General features: G+C 50.2%; 8 protein-coding genes across 8 annotated transcripts; 7 read left to right on the plus strand and 1 right to left on the minus strand.

Moving 5' to 3' along the window:
* Window positions 1-202: 202 nt before the first annotated feature.
* On the plus strand, window positions 203-2161 carry TbgDal_XI9760 (ATPase, putative; the record flags this gene model as incomplete). The annotated part of the gene is made up of 1 exon (XM_011781819.1): window positions 203-2161. One exon carries the CDS (start codon window positions 203-205, stop codon window positions 2159-2161), a length of 1959 nt encoding a protein of 652 aa, XP_011780121.1.
* Window positions 2162-2556: 395 nt separating this feature from the next.
* TbgDal_XI9770 (hypothetical protein, conserved) lies at window positions 2557-2946 on the plus strand (the record flags this gene model as incomplete). The annotated part of the gene is made up of 1 exon (XM_011781820.1): window positions 2557-2946. The coding sequence occupies one exon, from the start codon at window positions 2557-2559 to the stop codon at window positions 2944-2946; it is 390 nt and encodes a 129-aa protein (XP_011780122.1).
* Window positions 2947-3395: 449 nt separating this feature from the next.
* On the plus strand, window positions 3396-3794 carry TbgDal_XI9780 (hypothetical protein, conserved; the record flags this gene model as incomplete). The annotated part of the gene is made up of 1 exon (XM_011781821.1): window positions 3396-3794. The coding sequence occupies one exon, from the start codon at window positions 3396-3398 to the stop codon at window positions 3792-3794; it is 399 nt and encodes a 132-aa protein (XP_011780123.1).
* Window positions 3795-4348: 554 nt separating this feature from the next.
* On the plus strand, window positions 4349-6211 carry TbgDal_XI9790 (hypothetical protein, conserved; the record flags this gene model as incomplete). Its single annotated transcript, XM_011781822.1, has 1 exon — window positions 4349-6211. One exon carries the CDS (start codon window positions 4349-4351, stop codon window positions 6209-6211), a length of 1863 nt encoding a protein of 620 aa, XP_011780124.1.
* A 369-nt stretch (window positions 6212-6580) lies between these two features.
* Window positions 6581-7786, plus strand: TbgDal_XI9800 (ATP-dependent DEAD/H RNA helicase, putative; the record flags this gene model as incomplete). The annotated part of the gene is made up of 1 exon (XM_011781823.1): window positions 6581-7786. The coding sequence occupies one exon, from the start codon at window positions 6581-6583 to the stop codon at window positions 7784-7786; it is 1206 nt and encodes a 401-aa protein (XP_011780125.1).
* A 981-nt stretch (window positions 7787-8767) lies between these two features.
* Window positions 8768-10489, plus strand: TbgDal_XI9810 (hypothetical protein, conserved; the record flags this gene model as incomplete). Its single annotated transcript, XM_011781824.1, has 1 exon — window positions 8768-10489. One exon carries the CDS (start codon window positions 8768-8770, stop codon window positions 10487-10489), a length of 1722 nt encoding a protein of 573 aa, XP_011780126.1.
* A 65-nt stretch (window positions 10490-10554) lies between these two features.
* On the minus strand, window positions 10555-10911 carry TbgDal_XI9820 (hypothetical protein, unlikely; the record flags this gene model as incomplete). Its single annotated transcript, XM_011781825.1, has 1 exon — window positions 10555-10911. The coding sequence occupies one exon, from the start codon at window positions 10909-10911 to the stop codon at window positions 10555-10557; it is 357 nt and encodes a 118-aa protein (XP_011780127.1).
* Window positions 10912-11066: 155 nt separating this feature from the next.
* TbgDal_XI9830 (syntaxin, putative) lies at window positions 11067-12023 on the plus strand (the record flags this gene model as incomplete). Its single annotated transcript, XM_011781826.1, has 1 exon — window positions 11067-12023. One exon carries the CDS (start codon window positions 11067-11069, stop codon window positions 12021-12023), a length of 957 nt encoding a protein of 318 aa, XP_011780128.1.
* Between the last annotated feature and the right edge of the window lie 276 nt (window positions 12024-12299).

Raw genomic sequence — 12299 nt, forward strand, 5'->3', positions numbered from 1 at the left:
CGCTCATTGCGTGATCCAAAGGTGGGCTAATGATAACTCTGTCTCCCTCACATCTGTATGCGCTTATGCAATAAATGGCAGATCTTAGACTTATGTACTTATTTGTTGTTTAAATGGCATCCCTTACACATTTTTTTTCTCGTCTTGTCCATGGGAAACAAAAAAACATTCGCTAGCGAGCACAATAGGGAAGAGGCTTTGCATGCGCAAGGGGGGAAATGATGCATTTAACAACAGTTCTCAGGAGGGTTTGCGAGTAGTGGGGGAGGTGGGGCGAACGACCCCACCTTCAGCATTTGAGCATGCACGGGATCTGATATGCGGCATTCTCGCCAACTGGCCGTACCCATCCCAAGCAGTGTCTCTTCTGCTCTGCGGCCCTTCCGGAAACGGTAAAAGTTATCTTGTACGAGCTGCTGCTGAAAAGGTCCGCACACAAGATTTTCACCGCCATGTCATAGCAGTCATGCCTTCGTTGGCCCATTCTTTATCAAGGCGTCATGCGGATGGGAGTACGGCTTTTCGAAAAGATATCCGTAGGGCTATCCAGACAGCGGTTATGAACGAGGAACTGTCGCTTCCCAACAGCAGCGGCGGCTTAGGGGTCAGTGGTGGTACCGAGTTTGCTGTTCTCGTTGTTCTCGATCATATGGAATTGTTCTTATCAGCCGCCAGTGATGCTGCGACTCCTGCTCAAGGCAGTGGACCAAAATCAGGACTAGTGGTTGATGTGGCACCACTTAACCCCTCCGTGTTGTGTGATCTCTATGATGTGCTACGCGGAAGGGAGCTATTCGATCGGGGTGAGTTGACTGCTATGAATTTGAAGGTGGTCCTTTTCGTAACGCTCTTCAGTGGTTCGTACGATGACGTAGATCCCTTTGCCAGAGCAAAGCTATTCTGCTCCCACGTGTCGTTGAACACACCAACGGAGCGGGAACGCCTCACGTTCTTTACAGGACATGCTGACCTTCCCTACATCTTGTGCACTGCTTTGGCAGCACGTACAGGCGGCATTATTTACAGAGGACTGGTCGAAATCATTGAGCATGCGAAAAGCATCTTTTGCAATGTTGTTTCCGAGGAGGGTCGCCTATTGCTTTCCAACGAGGATGCTGACTCAGCTAGAAATGATGGAAGCAGCGACTATTCAAATGCTTCAAACGCTGTAGGGTTAGCTGTAAATGTGTCACTGCATGTGATCCGAGCATTCGCGGGAAGCGATTCCGCGGCTGCAAGGGACTTTCGGCGGAGTGTTGGCTACGTGGACGTTCAGCAAACACGGTGGGACGATATCGCTGGTTTGGACAGTGCCAAATCGACGCTTAAGCGCCTCGTATTGCAGCCACTGCAGTCGAACTTGGTGTACCAGCGCTTTGGGCTTCAACCATCCACGGGGGTTCTCCTTTACGGTCCACCGGGGACGGGGAAAACGATGCTTGCGAGGGTGATAGCAACGGAACTCAATGCTTCCTTCATCTACCTCGACCTCCCCCAGCTGATCCAAGCGGAGATGGGCGAGTCCGAGCGGCGCCTTCGGGAGTTCTTCGACGCCGCGCGAGATCGAAGCCCATCCGTCATGTTTATTGATGAACTCCAGGCAGCATTCGGCGCTCGTAGTCGAACTGCATCTGTTCACGATTCGAGACTTGTCTCGCAATTTCTTAACTTGCTCGATGCGGCACGTGAGGACAGCTCTTATTTCACCCTCTTTGTAGGTGCAACAAACGTTGTACACACGTTAGATGGTGAGCTTTTACGCGCTGGTCGGCTCGACACGATGGTGGAGGTCCCACCCCTGGACGAGGAGGCGAGGCTTCGATTAGTACGCCGCGTGGTGTATGGAGAGTGGGTTGCCTGGGCTGCATATGCAGCAACGGAAGCCGCTGGCAACCTAAGATGTGGCATGGATGGTATGGAGGCGCTGACACGTCGGCTTGTTGACGGCACGGTAGGGTTCAGTGGGGCTCAGTTGCGTCAGACGTTGAACGTGTTCGCTCTGCAGTTTCTTCGACTCAGATGTGGTGCAACTACTGGCAGCGGTAATGCGGCATCCACTATTACTCTGCAGGACACCGCCGCAGGCATGGATGCGTCTGAGTCTCAGAATCGTATTGAAGATGCACTAAGGTTTGCGCTGTCGAGCGCAGTGCGTTACTAGTGGCATCCTCAGAGCTGTAACGAGAGAGCTTTAATATCTTCTTTGCGATGCACGGAAATTCACCTGCGCATCGGATTGTTGAATTCGAAAGTGTTTCGAGGATACTAACTTTTTTTTTTTGCGGTGTCTGCCGCTCTCTGCCTCTGCAGGTCGATTGAAGTGACCAGGCCATCAGCTGGCCGCGCCTTCCCACACACGCTGAAACACCACAATAACGAGTAAATACCGGAAACTGTTCATTGTATTTCATCCGTCCTTGTATAACTCTCCTTACGTTGGGGAGTTGAAATGAATTGTACCTTGTTGTCTTACCCCATTTGTCTCCAAATCAAAAGCGAAAGGGTATTGAAAAGGGCAAGAACGTAAGTCTACGCGATACATTGGAGATCACAACCATGGGAAGGATAGGGGACACTCCGATGATCATCATTGGCCTTCTCGGTTTTATGGGTGTCGCAGCTGCGGCGATTGGCGCGCACTGGCTACATCCGAACCTTCCTGAGAAAGACAGACGGGCCTGGGACTACGCAGTTCAGTTCAACCTTATCCACACCGCAGCAATGATGGCTATCTTTGCCGTTTGCAAGTCAGTTCATCCGGAAGGCAGCGCCGCTAAGTGGCTCAACCGCAGTTTCGTGTTATTGTTCGCTGGAACAGCGATCTTTTGCGGTACCGTCTATGCCATCTGCTTGGGAGTCCCTGGAAAACAAGTGGGTCCTATGGCTCCTGTCGGCGCCATCACAATGATGTTGGGGTGGGTGTCTGTTGCAATTGCAGGTTTCTAAGGATTAAAAAATACCAACAACGCGGATGGGGGTTAGGGGAAGTTGTATACATATATGCATGGTCAAAGGACATAGCGTAAAGATGTTCACTGCAAACCAACATAAGCGGGGGTGACCTCAAGAAATCCGTAAAACGTTGTGCAGCAAGAATGCTGCGACATTTCCCCGCATGTTTTCTTTTTGCTTGTCTTTTTTTCCTGCTTAGTTGTTTGAATAATGAATTGCTAGCTGTATCGCTGCAGCGCTATGTTTAAGGATGTTCCACCATCACATTGGTGAATAAGATTTTGACATCGGTGCTTCGCTGCAGTTCTCAATGCAGGTGGGTGACGGTCAGGTGCACTCTCTCTATTTCCCTCAGTTTTTTTCCTTTGCTATCTCTGCCTCGCTGGTGGCCGCGCTGCAATAAGAAGGAACATACAAAGGGTAACAAAACCCTCGTAAGAGCAATGAGCGCACAAGGGGATCCACTTCTCCAGGGAACCTATATCCAGGATGACGTGGAGGATGTTCGTTCTACTTCGAAAGCAATTGAGCAGTTTGAAGCATGTTTGGCGAGCGGCCAACCAATTCATAGCACAAAGTTCCCCAAGAGAAATCATAAGCCAGCACCAGGGACGCCGTTATATCGTGCAGCAGCAAAAGTCGGTCAAAAACTCCACGGGGGACAAGGGCTTCAACACTCCCAGCAGCAACAACAACAATTAGTTCGGCGAAGGACACTGACAAGCGCCACGCACCGACCATCCGAAAAACAGGGGCTCTCTGAGGAGGCGTTGGAACGCCTAGAAGATATTGAAGCGGTTCACCGGCTGGGAGCTGATTCTAGTGATGACAATGACGATTGACAGAACCACGAACTTTTGCGCGGCAACGTTCCTGCAACTCTTGCCTCAAGTCGAGAGAGGAGTTGAAAAAAAAAGAAAGGTGTGTGACACGTGATCTTTGGTCTTTCACGCCATGTGATGTCAGGATCACGCTACCGTGGACAGAGGGAATAGACTTGAATGGTAGTACTCAGTTTTTAGCTTTTCTCCCATTGTTCTTCGACACTTTTTTACGGCCGTCGGTAACCACTACAGTTTGAGTCGCACCTGCTGTTTCTAACATAAAGGGGAGTTTTGCCCTACTTCTCAGTGTGTGGTGTTTCAGCAAGTTGAAGAAGAAAGGGAAAGGATATCTCAGTTCTCCGGTTTGTGGGCCCTTCTAAGAATTGATGCGCTGTTGCGGTCATTGTGCCACCACACTTCCCGCTAACTGGTGGAACGTACATCATCCCCTCTATATTCCTAAAACCCCCTTTATAACCTACTCCTTCCCTTGTTTTTATTACATGCGTTACCTGCGGGAAAGTAACGGCCCCCGCCGGTTACCCACGTCGTAGGTCCTCCATGCAGAATAGATGGAAGAGGTCAGTAACGTGGTGAAGACTTACTACGAAGTGATTGGAAAGAAGGATGAGGACATCTTCGAGCTCTACCGTGACAACAGGCGGCTACAAAAACAACTAGATGAAACGTTAACCGGCGAAGAGGATCGTGAGGCCGAGCGGCGGATTCTAAAGTTGCTTGTTGCGGCGTTACAGACAGAACTGAAAGAAAAGCATCTGTTCATTCAGGAGCAGGAAAGGGAAAGGAATGCGCTGCAGAGTGCCCTCGTGCGGGCTCGTGAGGCGCTCAACATGAACTCCGAGTTGGATCACCCCGCCAATGACGTTGTAGATTCCCTCATCGCCCATTATATGATGTGCTACGAGTTGCAGACACAACTACGGGCACTCCTACAGGTCTCCATAAATAATTGTACAGCTGCGCGATTTATGCTAATGGAAAATGAGGAACGGGAACGCCGTATCATCGCAGAAACCAGTGAGTTATCGTATACCACTATAGTTTCGTCGGCTCAACACACGCAGGCCGCTATTATACAACGGGACCTGCTGCGGTTAGAATACGAAGATGTAGAGCGGGAGCACCGTCAGAAGGAGGAGCTCGTTCGGAAGCAGCACTTAGTGGAGCATCATCGACAGGAAAGGCTTTTGGAAATGTGGCAGGAGAAGGCAAACACGGCCGTTGACAGTCTCATGTTGCACCAGACTCTGACGGTTCATGAAAGGAAAGAGAAGGAGCTGTTGATGGAGGGCGCAAGCGCTCGTCTCGATTTGATGGCGGAACAGAGTGCCGATTTACTTCGAATTTTGGCGTTTATCTTCAGGTCATTTCGGCGTTTTGATGAGCAGCTGCAGGAGGCCCACGGGAGGGCGGCTGAAGCACAAAAGAAGAGGGAGAAGATGCAAATTAGTCTTTCCCAGGCGCGAGCCTGCGTCCGTGTATTGCAACACCCGGAAAGGACGGAAGTTAATACCCGTGCATTAGATAAAAGTGATTTTAGGGATAGGACGGATGAAGGCAGCCCTCATCCGCTGTCACTGCTTTCGATCGATCGGCAGGGGGAATGTGCCGACCTGCATGCGTTGCGAGAGGAACACGCGGCACTCAAAACAGAATGGCAGAAGTACGTCGAGCGGGAACGTATGATGCGCCAGCAGTTGGTTTTAGCAACAAACCGCCACAGGGTGGAGAGGGACGACCTGGAGGCCAAAGCTGCAGAAGAACAACGTCGGCATGCAGTCCTCACCGTGGAGGTGAAGCGCACGAAAAAAGACATGAGGCAACGTACGAAGGAAGTGCGCCAGCTGCAGCAGCAGCTGCAAGATGTGCGAATGGAACTGGAACGTAGTGTGGACCGTTGCCGCGATCTGGAGGGCCTTAACGATACCTTAAAAGAGAAGAATACTGTACTTCAAGACCGCGTGGAGACACAGCAAAAAGAACATGCCTTACGTGAAGAGCAGCTACAAGATCAAGTACGCACGAAGGAGACGTGGTGGGATGAAAAGAACCGCACGTATCAGGAGCACATCGCGTCCCTCCAGAAGCAACTCCGTGATGACAAAGACGGGTTTTTGAAGGAATTGAAAGAATGGACTGTTGTTCTTGACGATGCGCAAAGGAAGATTGCAGCAGCGGAGGGTGAGCGTGACAAGGAGAGGGCGCTGCGCTGTATGATGGAAGAACAGCACAGGGACGAGATTCGGCTGATTAAAAATGTCACGAACAACGAAAAAATGAAGTTGACGCGAGCGCTGCAAAAGAAAATTGGCAAACTCGAGATGGCTTGCAGGCGCAGCGCCGACGTCATTGCAGAACTACGTGAGGCGCTGCACCGAAGCAAAGGCGCTGCCGTAGATGATATAATGTTGTGAATGTTGTATAGCTGTCCCAAGCTACCTCTTTTTTTTCTACATATCACTGTACAGTCACATGCTACTCAACCCACGCTGTGAAGGGCGATGGGACCGTCCTTTGTAATGTGTTAATTGTGTATTGCCAGTTTAGCACGGTGTTTGCACATGAGTTACCTTGGACCACCATTTTCCTTCTTCAATGATCTATTCCTTTTCCACTTTTTCCACCGCTGTCCTTTCTCCCCGCTCTCCTTCTGCATTGCCTGACACCTGAAAATAAGTGGTATTACCCACAGGAAGTTGACAGAGGCCTGCGGACAACAGAGCGCAGCAACTTACGAAAAAAAAATAATATATAACACACTAGTCGGGCGGCGCAGGAAAGCAATGACAGCAACCGCAAGGAGTGACGAGGAGGAGCGGGCGGGTCTTCATGAGGAGACGGATATGCAGGCAAATGTTCCAACCATACCCACTTTCGAAGCTATGGGGTTAAAAAAAGATCTGCTTCACGGTATGTATGGCTACGGTTACAAGAAACCTACCGCCATCCAGAAGCGCTTCGTTGCGCCGTTCCTACAGTCGCGGGATCTGGTAGCACAGGCATCGTCAGGCTCGGGAAAGACTTCAGCATTCTGTATTTGTCTTTTGCAGGCAAGTGAACCCACATTACGTGAGACACAGGGACTTGTTCTGAGCCCCACAAGGGAGCTGGCACTACAAACTCAGGACTTGTGCAATAACATAGGCCATTACATGGGCATCTCTGCTTATGCCGCCATTGGGGGGAAAAGCATAGAAGATGATCTCCGGCGCTTAGAGAGTGGCGTGCAGATCGTGTCTGGTACCCCCGGCCGCGTGTTTGATATGATTAAGCGCCGTCATCTGCGTGTTAATCATCTCAAAACACTTGTTTTGGATGAGGCGGACGAAATGCTTGGAAAGGGGTTTAAAGCACAGATACATGATATTTACCGTATGATTCCGCCACTTCAAGTAGTACTTGTATCTGCTACCTTGCCGGTGGATGTGCTGGATATGACTGAGAAGTTCATGACAGAACCAGTGCGCATTCTTGTGAAGCGCGACGAGATCACTGTAGATTCCATTATGCAGTACTTCGTTTCCGTGGATGAAGAAAAGAATAAATTTGATACATTATGTGATTTGTACGATACTCTGACCATTGCTCATGCCGTGATATTCTGCAATACCCGCAAGAAAGTAGAGCAACTCGCGAAGAAAATGACCAAGGAGAAATTCACCGTTAGTTTCATGCATGGAGATATGCCCCAGGCGGAGCGGGATGAGATTATGCGAAACTTCCGCGAGGGCAAAAGTCGTGTGTTGATTTCAACGGACTTGTGGTCACGCGGTATTGATGTCGAGCAGATATCGCTGGTACTCAACTACGACTTGCCCTTCTCCCGTGAACAGTACATCCATCGTATTGGTCGCACGGGGCGAATGGGGCGGAAGGGGCTGGCAATTAGTTTTGTGAAGCACGATGAACTGAGGCTGTTGCGTGACATTGAGCAGTTCTACGCCACACAAATTGAAGAACTACCAGCAAACGTCGGTGAACAGTTCTAACTGTGGGGGAAGCCAGGAAGTGGTCAAATAGCTTAGTGGAAGTGAGGTACTCGTGGATCGTGTGGTTCAGATACTGTGACATGGAGGATGGATGCACGACTTTACATAAAAAACTTTTAGGGAGAAAGAAATCTGGGGGCGGACAAAGAACGGTGTCGCTTAAAGGAAATGAAAAAGGAAGAATACGTGATGAGGAGGAAAGGGGCGAAAAAGCAAATAAGCAACAGTAAAACAATAATGATTGTCGGAATTACAATCGTAGTTGGGGCATCCATACCCTGTGCGAAGGCAGAGACTAAGCTCCCGCTCCCCTCTATCTCCTGTTGCCCTTCGCCCTCATTCAGGTGCAGCTCAAAGGCTACGGTGAAAGTGTAGCATGACTATGCTCCCTTGCTAAAGGGGTTCAACACTTGAGAGGAGGGGGCAAAGTAGTTTGTGCAAAGCATGTTGACAACCACGGCCGCAGTCTTCGATATGGTGATCTTTTACTTTTTTTTCCTGGGTTTCTCCAAGCGCATGCAGGTTAGCAAGAATCATTTAGGTTATGCGTGAACTGCCATTTTCCATCTCTCGATTTTTGGGCCAACAGCTGTCGACAGCGGAGTGGTTACAGTGCAGACGCACATGCACGGAGTACTGTACAGTTTGCGATACGAAACTTTATGACGAGTGAATCAAAGAGCCATGAACAACTTTGACGAGGAGGAGCCACAACTCAAAAGAGGGGGGAGTATCTGGTGTTGCATTCCCCACAAAATCAAGCGGCGTGGTCTTACTCATTTGATACTACAGTTCAGGTGTCATGCGTTGGTGCTGATTTGCTGCGGTTGAGTCAAGGAACAGAAGAAGTGGTGAGGAGTGACATGCTCACTTTTCTTTGCCGTCGATTCGTATCTCTCACTGCAGGCTCCCACACTACGTCTCGCAGTGTACTTTCCTTCGTTCGAATCTCCTTTCACAGCATAGGAAGGTGCATATATCATGGCGCTTTTATCACTGGACGTGATTGTGCGACTTCGAAGTCGCAACGAAGAGGGAGGAGACTATGGATCACCAGTCACGCAAGAGAAGTTACGAGCGATTGAATTTGTTGTTAGAAACATGAAGTCAACGGCACCATGGCCTCCACCAGCTGCAAGCGATGGAAAGCCACTTGCCATGCCGAGCGAAGAAGCGTATGGAGCGTTAGCCCCATCCGTGTTCTATTACGCACCCCTAGGTGGCCGTTTTTCAAAGGAGTTTCGGGAGGCGCTTCGGCGCGGAATAACTCGTCTGCTCACCGAATTAGTCTTACGACAACTGGTTAACATGAGGCAGGAGAAAATTACTGGGGCCCGCTCCAGCGGCAATACATCCGGCATAGAATCGTTCGTCTCCTTCCGTGGGGGCTGCCACAATAGGGAGGTGGCTTATGTGCACTGGTCACCTGGGTTGTTGAGCCTCCTTCTCTCCGCAGTGGATACAAGTGAGTTGCGTTTTGATGCGTCCCTGCCACTTGGTTCGACACTGGTTCCGTTCACTAGAGAAATGAAAGCGCCAACTGTGCAGCAGTCAACGGGCACGGAACTACTTGGTAGCCACGGTCTCCATGGGAGTATAAATTACAAGAGCGGTGGCAATGATCACGTTCACAAGTACGAGAACTTAGTCTGTCAATTGCATGCAGAAATGCAGAGAATGGAGGTCATCCAGCAGAGCTTACACGATGAGCGGACAGCGGACCGTCTTGCGGATTTTCTTTACCATTTCCATTTGAAACCAGCGGAGCAGATGCGAGAGGCTGGTGGTGATGCGCTGAAGCTGCAGCGGTATCGGGATGCGCTGGATTGCTACTGCAAGGCCCTATCCACTGTGCAAAAGGGATTGCTTGTCCCATACCGCCACGCCTTGCGACCCCCGCCATCACTGGAAGATCGCGTGGAGGGGACGATGGAGGAGGATATACTCGATGAAGCGACAGCATTTGCACTTGTAGCCAGCTCACTTTCCGCGAAAAGAGAGAGAACATTTTTGGCACCTGCAAACAGATACTTCAACACCCTTCTTCAACTTGATATCCTCGAGGCCACGGATGGGGAAGGCAAAGAGATCTGCGGCATGCGTAGTGATTCCTTGCTCTTCGGATGTCGTGCTGTCTTTCCGCGTGCGCGTCCTCTGTTCCATGTGTGGTACATGCTACACCGCCATGCAGTCGTAGCCGTTGCAAACGCGGCGCACACTCTTCTGTTATTGCAAGCAGCGCAAACCCCATCTTTCAATTCCGTGATGCCTGAGTCCGAGACATGCGTCACTGAACTGTCATCTAAGGAACTAAGGCACAGACAGGCGCGAGCGGGGCGATGGTGTGGACGGGCACTAGGTATGCTTCAGTGTATCCATGTATGGCTGGGTGATTGCTTTAAAAATCCAGCTGCAGAAGGCGCAGCCCCGACAAGAGAGTGGATATGGGTTCAATCAATGAGGTTCAAAATTTTACTTCGTCGGGCAAGGCTAATGCAGCTCGTGGGGACGTTCGAGGAATGGAATCGTGCAGTTGAAGCAACGGATGAGCAACTACGCGTCCTCCAAGCCCAGTCAGATTTGTCATACTGTGCCTCCGAAGTTCAAGGAATTTTAGACGATGTTCGTGAGCGTCTTGAACAAGAGAGGTCTCTTCTGCAACGTAACCACGACAGAGGGAGTGGGTTGGTGCTGCGGTTATGAAAAGGCAGCCCCCAGTCGCATCATCTTTGCCGTATTTGCCTTCCCTACTCCAGAGTGTGTGCCCCCTATCGTTTCTCCCAATTCGGTTTCAATATCTTCATTTCGTTTTCGAGAGACGCGATGGCTTTTTCTCTCCCTTGATTTCGTCTTTTGCCTGCCGCCGTAACCAACTCGGATTCGGGCGGTCGAGTGGGGGTTAGACCGAAGTATAGGCAAACCAGCCTACTGAATGCAGTAACGTAAAACGAAGGTGTTCGAGTAGACGTGGTCCACCAAGCACGCGGTGGGAAAACAACCAAGAAGGTAGAAGGGGAGGGAAAAGAGCAGTCGTGCGTCGAACGCATACAAAAGGGCCGTAGCCTGCCTTGGTATGGCACCACACACACACACACACACACACCAGTCGTGCAGACGTGTTCCATTACAGTGCTTGAAACCAAATGTGGTTATTCATCACTTGCTCTCCACTTACTTACTAGCACTAGATTGTCATTTCTGTCACCCCGCTTCTTTCGTGGAGGGGGAACATACAAATATTTAGCGATAATCAAATAGCCCCTCAGTTCTGCAACAGGCAATGGACCGCTTGCTTCAGTTCCACAGCCAATCCGGAGTGGGTTTCATGAGGGGCTCACCACCGCCAGGTTCATCCGGAGGCCTGTCACGGTTAACTGCCGTGGTGCCCGTCGCTGCACCCGGTTCGGTGGAGGCGGAAACGGTGACAACTCTAGAGACGTTCTTTGAGGTAGTTGCTACGGTGACTGAGTCTATCGACCGAGTAAATGTGTTAATGTGCGAAATGTCTAAGAAGCACGAACAAGCCATGGACACAGTGAACGTGGCAAAGTGTGACGCGATTAGAAAGGAAGTTGGCGATTTGGATGACGAAATTAACAATACAATCCAGAAGGCGTGTAAGGGGGTCGAGGATATGGAAAACCTAACGAAGAAACTCAAAGAAACTCCGGAGATGGAGGGACGGTTTGCGGGAGTTATTCGTTTAGAGGAGAACCAACGGCGGTTCGTGCTCCAGAAACTCTCGGAGACAATGGAAGGCCTGCAAAAGCGCCAGCTGGTGGCGGAGAAAAACTACCTCTCGCAGACGGAGCGGCGGATAAAAATTGCCTACAGCAATCCAGACGGAGGCGAGATGGACGACGAAACAGCCCACCAACTGGCCATGCAGGTGATGGAAAAGGGTGCAACAACAGCCATTTTCCAGCAGAGCAAAGAAGTTCTGGCTCAAATGCTTGAAACTAGGAGCGACATCTACCGCATTGAAATGTCTATGCGGTCCCTAAACCGAGTCTTCAGCGACCTGGCAATCCTTGTAGAGGAGCAGGGAGACCTCATGAATGTGATTATCAGAAACATTGACTCGACAAACTTGTACATGGAGAAAGCCCACAGGGAGCTACAACAGGCACGTGCTTACCAAAGGGCGAGTCGAAGCAAACTGATGTGTCTTCTGATGATTGGGGTTATAATCATTGCTCTTTTTGTTGCCGCTGGTTTGCTAGGGTCGTTATTGTAAAGTAGCAGCAACCCACATGTACACACGAATATGTATGCACATGTGTGCATCTTCAGCCGTTGTGCGGGGATTGATTTGATTTCGTTTTGTTTTTTGCTTTTGCTCAATCATTTGCCCTCTACAGGATGCGAACACAAAGCGAGCATCCCCCAGGTGCTCAGAGGGACTAGTACACAGTTGACAGTCCTGAGAGTAACTGTGGTTATTTTGGCACGCAGCGGCACTTAATCTACACCGTTACTCTCCTACCGACAGCGTTGTTTCCTTCCGTCTCGT

The sequence above is a fragment of the Trypanosoma brucei genome, chromosome 11 (genome assembly GCF_000210295.1).
Source record: "Trypanosoma brucei gambiense DAL972 chromosome 11, complete sequence".
Taxonomy (NCBI): Eukaryota; Euglenozoa; class Kinetoplastea; order Trypanosomatida; family Trypanosomatidae; genus Trypanosoma; species Trypanosoma brucei.